Genomic DNA, 15377 nt, shown 5'->3' with positions numbered 1-15377 from the left:
CTGCCACTTAACATTAGCACCGGGGACACCAGGTTCTGAATGTCCCCACAGGCACTGCTGCTCCTGCGCCCTGGAATTACTGTCACTACTGACTCCAACACCAATCTTTTTAATTCCCAAGACCCCTATTCAAAGTCTGGAGTGGGTTGCATAGAACTGGCTTGGCCCAGGTCACGTGCCAGCACCCTAGCTTCAAGGAAGGCTGAGAAAGTACTTGGACGTTTTGACTTATTTGATGAAATATGGCTCATTGTCGACCCTATTTGTGACACAGTAAAACTGTTCCATAGGGTTTTCTTGGCTGTATACTTTATGGAAGCAGATTTCTACAACTTTTCTTCTGAGGTACCACTGGGTGGGTTTGAACCACCAACCTTTTGGAATCGACTCGAGGACACAAGGCAACAACAATGAAATCTGGACTCTGCCTTCCATCAAGACTCACATGGTGGAGAAGTCACTACAGATGGAGGGGTCTGTGTGCTGGGCACTCAGCCAAAGGACAAAGGTTTTTGATATACCCTATCCTCGCTGTGCTAGGCATAAGCAGAATGCATTTCACTTTACTGATACGGTCCAGGTCCAGTTGTCATCGAGTCGATTCTGACTCATGGCGATCCCATGTGTGTCAGAGTAGAACTATGCTCCGTAGGGTTTTCGATAGCTGATTTTTCAGAAGCAGATCATCAGGCCTTTTTCCTAGGCACCTCTGGGTGGACTCGAACCTCCAATCTTTCTGTTAACAGCCACGTTAACAATTTGCACCAGCCAAGGACAATGATACAGAAGACATCAAATGTTTTATGCCATTAAACCTACTTGGGTGAGCTTATAAAAAATATTTTACAGTAGTTTGACAGATAACTAGAAAGGAAACTTGACAAAGTAGTCACGGCTCTCTTCCTTCTCTTACCTTCCGAGCTCCTACCTGTCTTCTTGGCTCAATTCGGGTGTCCCATCTTCTCTGCAGGATTTCTTGACCACTTTCTCTTCCTACCTACACCCTGCCCCCAGGAGAAGTAATTGCTTTAATAAATTGTTCCATAGTATTTGTTATGCATTTTGATCATAACAATTTCCCATTACCTTGCCTTCTATCCAATGTGACCTCAGACAAGCCTCTTCATCTTGCTAAGCCTCAGCTTCCTTATTTGTAAATTGGAGATGTAATTTTAATGGTCTTACACAGTTATTACCAGACTAAATGAGATAAATGCTTATGAAGGACTTCAGCACAGTACTTGGGAATTATGAAATTTTTGAAATGATAGTGCATATTATTTTACCTTTTGATTTAACCAGGAGCACTTTGGGGGCAAGGACCACGTCTTATTCCTTTTGTATTCCTGGGCACAAGAACTAGATCTCCATGAATGTTTGTTGAATTACATTGGTTGCCCCCAAATAGAAGCTAGGTCAGTTCTTTTGCTTCCATGCCTTGATTGGTAAGTAAAATATAATTTATAAAATATAAATGTATAATAATACCTATTCAATATTGGAGTCTTTGTCCTCAAAATTATCACTAACAGAAAATTAAATCTCTCCACAGGTCTTCCAGAGTGCGTTAAAGCAGAAGATAACATACAATTCTTATCTTACCATGAAAATATTACCGGAAGGACAAGTAAGGTTTTGTGTGGTTCAGCCAGTCCATTTCTCCTTATGGCTGCTCATCTTCTTTATTCTGAAATCTATCTCTTCTCTAAAACCTGCTCGGCTTCCAATTTACCAAAGGAAACCTTTTATAGCTGCTTGGAACGCCCCAACAGATCAGTGCTTAATAAAATACAATATAAGACTAAATCTGAAAATGTTTCAGGTGGTTGGAAGCCCACTGGCCAAGGCCAGGGGGCAAAATGTCACTATATTCTATGTCAACAGACTGGGATACTATCCATGGTATACATCGCAGGGCGTTCCCATTAATGGAGGTCTGCCTCAGAACATAAGTTTGCAAGTACACCTGGAAAAAGCTGACCAAGACATTAATTATTACATCCCTGCTGAAGATTTCAGCGGACTTGCTGTGATAGACTGGGAATATTGGAGACCCCAGTGGGCCCGGAACTGGAACGCAAAAAATGTTTACAGACAGAAGTCAAGAAAGCTTATTTCTGAAACGCAAGAGAATGTATCAGCTACTGATATTGAGTATTTAGCCAAAGCAACCTTTGAAGAAAGTGCAAAAGCTTTCATGAAGGAAACCATCAAATTGGGGATCAAGAGTCGACCCAAGGGCCTTTGGGGTTATTATTTATATCCTGATTGCCACAATTATAATGTTTATGCCCCAAACTACACTGGGTCATGCCCAGAAGAGGAAGTTCTGAGGAACAATGAGCTTTCTTGGCTCTGGAACAGCAGTGCTGCTTTATATCCTTCTATTGGGGTCAGGAAATCCCTTGGGGACAGTGAAAACATTCTGCACTTCTCACAATTTCGGGTGCACGAATCCATGAGGGTCTCCGCCATGACATCCCATGATTATACCCTGCCTGTATTTGTCTACACCAGGCTGGGCTACAGAGACCAACCTTTATTTTTTCTTTCTAAGGTAAGAATTCTTTGCCTGATGGAGGGGGTTTCCACTCTATCCCAAAAGTGATATTCCTTTGTTAATTATGCTAGTTGAAGAATTCCCAATTAATAGTCTGTTACATGGGGACATAATTCCACGTAGACTCTTCATTTATGCAATCCCAATTCTGATTATCTCATTTATTATTATTCCTTTAAGGAAGCAAGTAAGGAGGGAAGGGGTTGAAGTACAAAATAGAAAATGGCTACACTTTCTGCTCCCCAACTTTGTGTTCCCTGACAATTGACCGCTTTTAGAGACTTTCAAAATGATGGCGGAGGACAGGTTAGAAAGTCAGAGAGCACGTTCTGAGACAGAGTAGTTTGCATTTGCTCCTATGTGTGGAAGTGGAATTGAAGACATTTCTGCATCTGGTCTTACCATATCAAATATCATTTTTTTTTAAATAAAAAATAGAGTGTTTTCCTTCTAATGCATAATATCAGCTTGGGGAAAAGGTATAAGGGAAGGAGAAGTTACAAATCTGCTAAAAGTAGGTGGTTGGCTTAATCTAGGTCACCTGGGCCTCTATGACCACAACTAATGGAAAGTTGGTGGTAATGATGTAATTTAATGCTTACATTACTAGTAGGTGATTTTGTAACCCCAGGTTAAAACTTACAAATAAAGTTTTATTTTGTCTGATAATTCTTAGTCAAGTCAATGCTGCCACAGCCCTCACACAAAGCATGAGAGTTGTTTTTAAGAAGTGGACTTTCAGACACATTTTCTCTCCCTTCCTGCCTCTTCAATACTCTAACCACTTAGAAGGGAACTTCTTGGGAAAGGAGTTGATATCTAGTGTTTGGACGTGGATAATTATGGGTAAACCGTTCTACGTCCAGAAGACTTGAGAACTGTAAGCCTTCCCATGTATAACGTGGTGGTGTTTTAAGGTATTACTGGACACAAAAGGTTTAATGCTCTTCAGTTGAGGCATTCCTTCTTTTTTCCATCATTACAAATTTCATCTCCTCAGCGCATGTTAACATACAAAGATGTTCTGAGCATTAGGCCTCCTACGGAGCAGGCTCAGGAAACACGAAGGTGAGGGATCTACCCTGCACGATGGTATCCGTGGAACATGCATGGCGTGGAGCTTACTCATCAGGGGGAGAAATGGCACCCATGTATCAGCTCTGTTTTTATAGAGTATGGTAAATGCTATGCCTTTACACTGTTAATAAAACGAGTAGGCGGGAAATACCTCTATTGTAAACTGATACAACACCCAGAAAAACCAGCAACAAGAAATTCTGTGGAGAATGACAGGAAATCAATACTTTCTAGAAGATTAAAAGAGGTTATCTAAATCTTTCCAAGGTATTCTTGACTCGGAAATTGGAAGTTAAATACCACCTTCTAGGAAACTGCTTCTCTTCTATATTTGGCTCAAACAAGTTCTTTTCTTTAGTGATAAGAAATTTACATTTGGAAGAAATAACAAACTCTAAGGGACAAGGCATTCATTTCAAAAGATCACACTACTGGTACGTTCTGCACATTGGGCAAAAGTAGGGTAAGCTTCCGTCTTTAGGAGCTATAGCCTCAGAAATGCTTCTGTTCCCTCTGAGGAAAGAACGAACAACACTTGGGGTCTTATCTAGAGTGAATTCCTGTGTCAGTCCCAAGATGTCATTCTGTACCCTCTTCCATTCTGAATGGTAAGCTCTTTCCACATCTTTTAAATGATCAGTGTATCCACCGTCATACTCTATCCTCCATAGAAATCTGCCCACAAATGTTTAAAAACCTGGAATTCATTCATACTAAACTCTGACTAGTAATGGCATCCATTTCTGACTTTCCCAAAGATATCTGCATCTTAGAATTAATTCATACTACCCTCACTACGGAAACCCTGGTGGCGTAGTGGTTAAGTGCTACGGCTTCTAACCAAAGGGTTGGCAGTTCAAATCCACCAGGCACTCCTTGGAAACTCTTTGGAGCAGTTCTGCTCTGTCCTGTAGGGTAGCTATGAGTCAGAATCAACTCAACAGCACTGGGTTTTTTGGACCCTCACTACCTAGTCCGGTCCTGCAACCACTTGAGAGAGAGAATGTATGTGTGTGTGTACAGTATACAGTTAGGACTAGGAGAAAAAAAATTACCAATAAGCAGCAAATATCTTAACCTGCCTGGACCTGAGTGTATTAATCTATGAAATGGGGTAGAGAACTACCTGCCCTAATTACCTAGCCCTGGTTTGCAATGGTTTAAATGCTCCTCTGCTAACCAAAAGGTCGCGATTCAAGCCCACCAGCAGCTCTGTGGGAGAAAAGACCTGGTGCTCCCATAAAGATTTCAGCCTAGGAAACCCTGTGGGGCATTTCTATCCTGACATTTAGGGTCGCTAACAATGATTATCAGGATGGAGCAGGACTAGGCAGTGTTTTGTTCTGTGGTACATAGGGTCGGTACGAGTCAGAACCAACTGGGCAGCACGTAACAACGACAACAAGAAGTCGGAATCAAGTCAACAGCACACAACAATTTACTTAGCCAGAGTATATGTGAAAATCAAGTGAAAAAATACAAATGAAAATTTGAAGCACTACAGAAATTTATGAGGTCTGAGTATGGTTTTTTAAAGGGTATCAGAGCCTTAAAGGAGCACAGGTGGTGCAGTGGGTAAGAGTTTGGCTGCTAACCAAAAGGTCGGTGGTGTGAACCCACCAGCTACTCCGAGGGAGGAAGATGTGGCAGTCAGCTTCTATAAAGATTTACAGCCTTGGAAATGCTATGGGGCAGTTCTACTCTGTCCTAGAGGGTAGCTAAGATTTGGAATCAACTCAACAGCGATGGGTTTTATCAAAGCCTTAAACCTGGAATACCCAAGAACGGACTCTCAGGCAGCAGCCGTAGCTCCCGGGGATGATTTGGAACGAGTGCTATCTCATCTTACACAGAAGATTGCCCACACCACCTAGAAACACACCCAAGATAGAACCCGACTATGCTTTAAAAAAAATCATGAAAGGCATTTTCTTGGCTGAAGATTTAAAGATGGTTATCCTTGTAGTTAACTAAGGCTCCCTGTGGTGTCACGGAGGCAGCTGGTTAGTGAGGCTCCAGCTCCCTCAGTGGGCAGTTTCGTGATAAGCACTGTGCTGAGCTCCAGGGACTCTGCCTAGAGTGTGGAGAGTGAGTCCTCAGGGTGTCCCTGCGCTCTTACTTCTGAAAGCTTGGTTCAAGCCTCAGGATTTGGGGTAGGCAGACATCACACTGGGACCTAGGAGGTTTCTCTACAGCTGCTTTGTTTCTTCATTTCCCTTTCCCTGTGACACTACCCATGTGGGTCATGCTCTCAGGTGGTCCCGGTTCACTCTCAATGGCATCTCAGCTGCAGCCTTCCCTCACTAGCAGTGCCCTTGCTTTTCTGACCCAATAAACAACTGGACCAACAAGGAACATCATGATAAACAGAGAAAATACTGAAGTTGTCAAGGATCTCATTTCACTTGGATCCATAATCAAGCCCATGTAAGCAGTAGTCAAGAAATCAAACGACACACTGTATTGGGCAAATCTGATACAAGCGATCTCTTTAAAGTGTTAAAAAGCAAAGCTGTCACTTTGAGGTCTAAGGTGCACCCAACCCAAGCCATGGTATTTTCAATTGCCTCATATGCATGCAAAAACTGGAAAATGAATAAGGAAGACCAAAGAAGAATTGATGCCTTTGAATTAGGGTGTTGGTGAAGAATATTGACTGCCAGAAGAACAAACAAATTTGTCTTGGAAGAAGTACAGCCAGAATGCTCCTTAGAAGCAAGGGTGGTGAGTCTTCATCTCACATGCTTTGGACAGGTTATCAGGAGGATTCAGTCCCTGGAGAAGGAAATTATGCTTGGTAATTAAAGGGCCAGCAGAAAATAGGAAGACCCTCAAGGAGATGGATCGACACAGTGGTTGCAGCTGTAGGCTCAAACGTAACAACGATTTTGAGGGTGGTGCACGGCTGGACAGTGTTTCGTTCTTTTGTACATAGGGTGGCTATGAGTCAAAACTGACTCGACAGTACTTAACAATGACAAACACAGCTGTTCTGTAACACAGTCAGCCGCTGCTTTCTGCTAGGTGACAGCTAATTTGGTAGAGAAATTTACTTAATATCTGCTCCTGTCTTTCTACCTCCAGTCAACATGTAAAATGACTTATTTGAATCAGTTCCAATGAATTCCGTTTAATAATGGCATTGCGGGGTCACTGGTAGTTCAATGGTAGAATTCTTACCTTCCATGTAGGAGACCTCAGTTTGATTCCTGGTCAATGCACCTGTCAGTGGAAGCTTTTGTACTGCTCTGATGCCGAACAGGTTTCAGCTGAGCTTCCAGACTAAGACTAGGAAGAAAGACCCGGCAATCTACTTCTGAAAATCAGCCAAAGCAAACCAAATGGATCACAACAGTCCAATCCCCAACTGATCATGGGGATGGCAAAGGACTGGATAGCATTTCATTACATTGTGTATGGCGTTACCATGAGCCAGAGGCCTGACTTGATGGCAGCTAACAACAATTATGATAGTAAAGGACACATTGAGAAGAAACTAACATTCCCTCCTGATATCTACCTCAGAAGGTGTGGCTTCACCACAAATATCTTTAGCTTCCCTCCTTATTAAATATGGGTCAATAATCTATACATACAAAAAGTAAATGCTACGTCTCCCTCCCCTCTGTGATGACAAAGCCTTAACCCAAAGAAATTTGTGGGAGGCCGTTGGGGGTTTTTGACCCCTTGGATCACGCCACGTGAATGTCACCTTAATGTATTCAGGGAAGCTTCAGAGTGAGTGCAGCAAGGAGCTTTGCTCCATTAGGTCTTTTTCAATTCAGCCCAGAGAGGCCTTGGACATGGACTCAGCAGTCTGCAGCCTGGGTGCTGCAGGGACAGCTCCTGGCCTGTCCCTTCTTCACCACACCATGGATCATTTTCAAAGCCTTTCACTTTTTTTTTTTTTTTTTTCACTTACGCTGTCTCATGTGAGCCTCACAGAGCCTCCTCCCCTTCCTTCATGTCAGCTCTCATCTACTCTCACGGGACACGGAAGTGAGCGTCTACCCAAAAGGGAAATTAGTTTAAATCCAAATCTCTTCCCTTTTGAAAATTACCAGAAATGGCCCAGAAAAACACTTGAAAAAGTGAGATTGTAGTGCCTTTGAGTGGACTATAAAAGTGTCAGATAAAGAGCTTTATCTATCAAGTATTAATATAAAGTGTCCAAGGTAAAATACAGCTTAGAGTTCTGCTTTTCTTTCCTACCAAGTCACCCAATTATATTTCCCAGTGTATAACTGATGGAGATTTATCCTTGGAGCAAAGGGTGAATGTTTAGACTCCTAAGGAGTGGGGGGATATATTATAATTTAACAAACTAGGAAATCAACTGCATACATTCAGCTTTTAATTTCCCTCTGAATAAACCCTATAGCACAGAGTAGAGCTGTCCCATAGGGTTTCCTAGGCTGTAATCTTTGAATATACCATGGGCTGGCAGAAGAACAAACAAATCTGTCTTGGAAGAAGTACAGCCAGAATGCTCCTTAGAAGTGAGAGGAGCAAGACTTTGTCTCACGTACTATGGACATGTTATTAGGAGGGACCAGTCCCTGGAGAAGGACATCATGCTTGGTAAAGCAGATGGTCAGGGAAAAAGAGGAAGACCCTCGAAGAGATGGCTGCAACAATGGGCTCAAACATAGCAATGATTGTGAGGATGGCGCAGGACCAAGCAGTGTTTCATTCCGTTGTACATAGGTCGATGGTACCTGACAACAACAATCTTTGCAGGAGAAGATCACCAGGTCTTTTCGTGGCAGAATGGTAGATGGGTTCAAACTGCTGGCCCTTCAGTTAGCAGCCGAGTGTTTAACCATAGCTCTATGTTAATCTTTAAACAGTAAAAACTGTAATCCTTCATGATTACAAAACCAAAGCTCCTCGTATTGAAATCTAGTTTTCATTTATCTTAACCATTCATACTGTTGGAAATCCTGGCGGCCTTACCACGACCGGATGAGACATAAATAAAGCCCATCAATATGAGTCCTTTGAAATTAAACACAAACCATTTCAGGGACCAGATAGAAATGTTGGACGAAGTCAGAGCTGCAGGTCCTTTACACTGAGCTCCTTCGCCTGGCCTTGGAATCCCAAAGACACATCTGTCTGAGTCACTGTTGTTAGGTGCCATCGAGTCAGTCCCGATTCATAGCAACCCTATGTACAACAGAAGGAAACACTGTCTGGTCTTGTGCCATTCTCACAATCATTGTTTTGTTTGAGCCCATTGTTGCAGCCATCTTGTCTAGAGTCTTCCTCTGTTTTGCTGACCCTCTACCTTACCAAGCATGATGACCCTCTCCAGGGACTGATCCCTCCTGACAAGTTCAAAGTATGTGAGACAAAGTCTTGTTATCCTTACTTCTAAGGAGCACTCTCGCTGTACTTCTTCCAAGATAGACTTGTTCTTCCGCAATTCACGGTATAGTCAATATTCTTTGCCAACACCATAATTCAAATGCATCAGTTCTTCTTCAGTCTTCATTATTCATCGTCTAGCGTTCACATGCATACGAGGTGATTGAAAATATCAGGGACACTTTAGTCCTCAAAGCGACATCTTTGCTTTTCATCATTTTAAAGAGGTCTTTAAAGAGGTCTGAGTCACTGCAGAGACAAAATTCCACAGGGAAATGTTACAAAATGAAAAGGGAACCGGGCTAAGAGGAATGCGAGGCATTTGAAGAGGGAAAACTTTGGCATTCTGTTTCTGCATCATATACATATAACTGATTTGTGTGTAGGTATATACCACCAAATCAAATTTAATCAAACTTTTGGTGATGATTTACAATACAACATCCTACTTGCCAAAATGTAAGTTTTCCTTTAAAAAATACTTAACATGTTTTTTGCATATGATTATAGATGATGATTTTTGAGCCTTGGCTTATTCAACATTCATGTTATTACTAGGAAGTGGATCACAGCTTCTCTGTGGAGTAGATGAGCTCTGGCCCAGTTCTACTATATTGAAGGCAGCCGCTACTCCCTGGAGGGTTGTTTTCTATTCAAATTGACGATGAACTCTACTCTCTTAACTCTAGCAAGACCTTATCAGCACCATAGGAGAAAGTGCGGCCTTGGGAGCTGCAGGCATTGTGATTTGGGGAGACCTGAATTTAACTTCATCTGAGGTAAGTCGGCACCTTGAAGGTATATCTATTTTTTTTTTTTTAAAGGTTTGCTGTCTTCCCGTAGAGCTCACTCTCATTGCAGTCCTGGTAGCCTCAACGATAAACCAGCTTTAGAATGAAAACCCAGATCAGTGCCTGGTACATAGAAGGGATTCAATAAGTATTAATTTTGTTCAGATAATAATCATAATACTGACATTTGTTGACCATTCACTTTATGGTGGGATTATGCTAAGTGTTTTGGGGGGGATTTCCTCACTTACTGGTCATAATAACCCTATGAAGTAACAGCTATCATCCTCGTTGGTAGATTAGGCAATGGAGAGAATACCCAGGAAGATGGCTAGTTAGGCTAGTTAGCGGTGAAGCTGGCATTAGCCACAGGCAGTTTGACTCTACCCGCACATTTAACCACACATGCAATGAGTTGTATCTTATTTTGAGAAGTAGAAGCAGATGGTAACTTTTCAACCTCCTCTGAGGAGAAATCAGCTGAAAATCAATTGTTGGTGTTGTTAGGTGCCGTCGAGTCGGTTCTGACTCATAGCGACCCTATGCACAACAGAAAGAAAATTAGTAGTATTTACAAAAAGATTTATATATCTCTTCAGACATCTCCCAGCCCAGCTATTCTTTACTCCAAGAACTCTTCCTAGATTTCTCCCATCCAAATTAATCACGATTTCCTGTTTTTCCATATGTCATTTGCGTACATCTCTGTGGTTTAACACATTTTGCTTGGAATTATAAGACGTATATCCTTAATAGTTTTTGTTAATTGGATTTTTTGAAAGTTCATGATAATCTGATATTTGTCATAGAATTTCACAGGCTCAATTTGTTGCTGTGGAGATACCGGCAGTCCCCAGGTTAGGAACGAGATCTGCTCCTGTCTTAAGTCGAATTTGTGAGTCCAACAGAGGCATACGGTTCTTGTTTAGCCTTCCTTTAGCTCAAGGAAAGGCTTGAAGCCTTTTCAGTGATTTAAAAGCTGCACTTGCAGCAAGTGAAGGTGATTGCGATGAAGAATTTGTGCCACTAGCGGTTGTTTCAGTCATTTCGAATTGAGGGCAAATTTACATAACATTAAAAGGCAAGTTTGACTTGTCTGTAAGTCGGATGTTCATAACCTGGGGCCTTACTGCATAGCTCACGAAACTATTTATGAGCATTGTCAGGTTAAAGTGGGGCCCAGTTGGTGCAACGGTGAAACACTTGGCTGCTAACCAAACCCACCAGCAGCTCCACAGGAGGGAAGGCCTGGCGATCTGCTCCCATAAAAATTACAGCTTAGGAAACCCTATGGGGCAGTTCTACTCTGTCCTATAGGGTTGCTATGAGTACAGAATCGACTCAACAGCACACAAAAACAACAACATATCAGGTTAAAATCTTCTCTGTCCGTGTATGAGAATTAGGTAGAAACTGAGAAGATCAATTCCTGTCTTTCCACTCCAGTCCACATAGCTCATGAGAAGACCTTCATCAGGGAGCCTACTGGCCTCTGTTAAGATAAAAAAAACAGTTGTCTTTGAGTGGATTCTGACTTATGGTGACCTCATGTGTGTCAGAGTAGAACTATGCTCCATATGGTTTTCAATGGCTGACTTTGCAGAAGCAGATTGCCAGGCCTTTCTTTTGAGGCACCTCTTGGTGTACTCGAACCTCCAACCTTTCCATTAGCAGCCAAGAGCGTAAACTGTTTGCACCACCCGAGAACTCCAATGGCCCCTGTTAGGAATGCGTACTAGGAAGCCTCCCACCGCAAATGACCTAGACAGCCTTCCAGGCATTCCTGCCTTTCAATTCTACACAAGATCCAGATGGTTTCATATTGGTGATTTGACAGTAAATCTGTGGAATGTGAAAACTCAGGTTCTGACTCCACCATGAAAGGCACCACATATCTGAAAGGTGGCTGGAGGACAGCAGGTAAATCCTGGCTCTTAACTTCATTTCTAATTTGGGGTTTTGTCCTCTCCCCTTCATACCCATTAACATAGGGCCTGGAAGGATTAAAAATGGCATATATTGGAAGAAGGCAAGATCTCATGCTGGATCTGGGGCCCATTTGATTTGCAAGTTCAATGACTGAGCTGACTAACGTTCTCCACCTCCTGTCCCTCAGATCTCCCACCCTTTCTGATCTGAGACCCCTGTGCTGTAGCTTCCAGGAGCCTAAGCCTTCACTAACTAGAACCAAGCCATCCACTGTCAATCAAGTCCAAAGAACTGCTTGTGGGCCTAAAAGCTGTAATCTTGTGTGTTTCTACATTTCCAGGGCAACTGTACGAAGGTGAAGCAGTTTGTGAGCTCTGATTTAGGGTACTACATAGTCAACGTGACCGGAGCCGCTGAGGTGTGCAGCCGACACCTGTGTGGGAACAACGGCAGGTGCGTTCGGAGGAGGTGGAAAGCTCCCGATTACCTTCACCTGAACCCTGCAAGCTACCACATCAGAGCCTCCGAGGACGGAGACATTACTGTGACAGGAGCAGCATCTGATACAGACCTGGAAGTCATGGCGGAGAAATTTTCCTGTCATTGTTATCAGGGCTACGAAGGTGCTGATTGCAGGGCGATGAAGGCGCCTGATGGCAGGGCCGGGGCTTCCCCTGTCTCTGGCTCACTAATAAGCCTGCGTCTGCTGGTTCTGACCTGTTATTGGAGCACTCAGCTGTGAGATAATTGAGTCTGAAGGGAAGCGAGTCTTCTGTAGTTACTTAGGGAAGAGATGAAAATTATGAGAAGTTTTTCACTCATGAATCCACTGAGAGGTATTATAGGTAGACATTATGTATGTCACTGAACAGAAACAAACCTTTCACTTATTCAGCTCCAAGCTGGCTAAGAAACCAGATGCGGGAGTCAAAACAATGCACTCTTCTTTCTTACTGGAATGTTTAAGTTCTGTTCCAACCTGTTGTTAGTTGCTGTCCAGTCCACTCTGACTCATGGCGATTCCATGTACAACAGAATGAAACGTTGCCTGGTCCTACACCACTCTGGGTATGCTCTAGTCCATTGTTGTGACCACTGTGCCTTTTGAGTGCCTTCCAACCTAAGGGGCTCATCTTCAGCACTAGCACAATATTCTGTGAGATCTGTTGGGTTTTCATTGGCTATAGTGACCCTATAGGACAGAGTAGAATTGCCCCACAGAGTTTCCAAGGAGTGGCTGGTAGATCTGAACTGCCGACCTCTTGGTTAGCAGCCATAGCACTTAACCACTACACCACCAGGGTGTCCTGAATTGTACAAATAAATGTTAAATTATTAATTTCAAAGACCAGTTTTCTAGCTAGCAACTTGCATAATTATGGATAGATTAATTATCTAACAAAAAAACAAACCCATTGCCATCGAGTCAATTCTGGCTCATAGAGGCTCTATAGGCCAGAGTAGAACTGCCCCATAGGGTTTCCAAGGAGTGCCCGGTGGATTCAAACTGTCAACCTTTTGATTAGCAGCCATGGCTCTTAACTAGTATGCCACCAGGATTTCCATCTGACTAAGGGGTCAACTCAGAAATCACAGAGGGCCAGATGAGGAGGTCCTGTTTCAGCCTTAGGTTCAAGCCAGGCCTCTGCTCTCAGCCCAACCAGGCTCACTGCGTATAGAACCTGTTCCTGACATGGCTTCTCAAGAGGGGGCAGGAACTGAGGCAAGGGGAGCTGTTCCCAACTTGTTGCAAATGCAGTTATTCTAATATGGCGCCTTTCCCACGTGTCATGAGTCCTTCCTTCACAGATTCTGGTAATATGTGAGGGCCTTAAGATAATATGCATGCTTGCCTGGGCTGACACCTCTTTAGAATCTGGCAGAAGCTGGGGCAATGGCTAATAAAAATGGCTTGGTGTCTTTTGTAAGCAAAAATCCTTATTAAAAAATATTTAATAAATGACATTTAAGGGACCCAGAAGTGCTCTCAGGAAGGGGGTCCTAGCAAGAAATATTAGCTTTGCATCAATCTTAAATAGTAGCTTTAGAGTCCATTTGAATACATTTTGAAGCTATCCACCTGGCTGTATAATACTAGGAAAGTCACTTATATTATTCATTTTCTTGTCTGAAAAATTGGGACTATAATTCACACTTCAGTGAATTGTTCTTAGGAGTAAATGGCATAACACATCCCTGGCTCTTAATAACATGTTGCTGATCCTCACCCACCTTCCCTTGATCACTAAATAAAGGAAAAGCTTAGGATAAAAGCTTAAGTCTTGGGCAATTTCCTCCTTCCGATGCTATGTCCCATTTATAATCACTTACACATTGTGTTGTTCCCTTGAGAGGTATGTGCTGTTGACAGGATTTTCTTCCTTTGGAGACAATTTGCTTGAAAGCTAAACTCGAGAGAGGTGTGCTGCTATTACAGAAGGGATGATAGTTGATTTCACTTCCTCTTCACCTCTTTCATCTTTCTAGAAAATGTTTGTAATCTAGGTGTGCTCTTTGCTTCACTCTGGGTCCCTGCTTGCCAGGTGACCGATACTTTCAGAGGTAACTGACATTGTTAATGTCTACTTTCTAAATGTAAAAACCAAAATGAAAATGAAATATTTTATAATACTATGAATGAGTATTGTAAAAGGAGATCAGTATTCTTCTGGTTGATCTACAATTATTTTTCTTCCTCTGCATATGAAAAGAGCAGAGACATAGTCCATATCAATCGTTTATGCGATAGGCCTCTTTAGTATAGGCCTGTTTAGGATCCACTCTTATTTTCAAGTCTTGATGTTGTTCCAAATTTAACAGACTTACAGAAATAATTAATTTCTATATCTAGGTTATATGAGTGTTATTTTTTGTGTATGTGCATGCCTGGGAATGAACAGGGGACAGGGCAGCCCTAAATTGAGAAATGTTCTGTGCTGGAAAGCGCCCTGGGTGGTGCAGTGAAGCATTCACCTGCTAACCAAAAGGCTGGCAGTTTGAATCTACCCAGGGTGCCTCAGAAGAAAGGCCTGGCCATCTACTTCTGAAAAATCAGCTACTGAAAACACTGTGGAGCACAGTTCTGTTCTGACGCGCACGGGGTCTCCATGAGGTTGAAATTACTCTATAGCAACTGGTTGGTTTGATTTTTTTTTGTTTTGCCTTTTTTGTTGTTGTTGTTTTTTAAATTCTGAGCTGGAGAACTATTTGTCATTGAAAGAGTCATAAGATCCTTTCAAATGTGTTTTTTTATCCTTTTTCTTGAAAGTCTGATTTAACCTTTATACCACTGAACACATCATCAATTCTCTGATTTTATTTCAAGTAACTTTGAATAGGGAGATAGAACTTCTCATGACTCAGAATGTGTATTTTCTAAAATGATTTATAAGTGTGACCTTCATTATTAAAATGTGTGTAGGGGTTGGAAAAACTGGATAATTGACTTGGGTGATATATCAAGCATCTACTTTTGTCCCCTTACGTAACAGACCGTTCCGGTCAACATGATGTGTTATTTTCTCAAAGTAGAAATTCTTACCTAATGGCATCACATCAGCAGAGGCTTTCTGCTTCTATTTTTTCCTAAATAAAGTCATGGATGTTATTCACCAGCACTTTGAGTTGATTCTTCCAGCCAATAAGATATT

The 15377-nt window shown here is 42.3% G+C and overlaps 1 protein-coding gene across 1 annotated transcript; it reads left to right on the top strand.

Annotated features, from left to right (window-relative positions):
• Positions 1–1603: 1603 nt before the first annotated feature.
• Positions 1604–12469, top strand: LOC126081401 (hyaluronidase-4). The gene is made up of 3 exons (XM_049893140.1): positions 1604–2557; positions 9697–9786; positions 12068–12469. Exons 1-3 carry the CDS (start codon positions 1604–1606, stop codon positions 12467–12469), a joined length of 1446 nt encoding a protein of 481 aa, XP_049749097.1.
• The last annotated feature ends 2908 nt before the right edge of the window (positions 12470–15377 follow it).

This window comes from Elephas maximus, chromosome 8, assembly GCF_024166365.1.
Source record: "Elephas maximus indicus isolate mEleMax1 chromosome 8, mEleMax1 primary haplotype, whole genome shotgun sequence".
NCBI classification, from domain to species: domain Eukaryota; kingdom Metazoa; phylum Chordata; class Mammalia; order Proboscidea; family Elephantidae; genus Elephas; species Elephas maximus.
The sequence above is the reverse complement of the archived record's forward strand: the minus strand, read 5'-3'. Positions and strand labels throughout refer to the sequence as shown.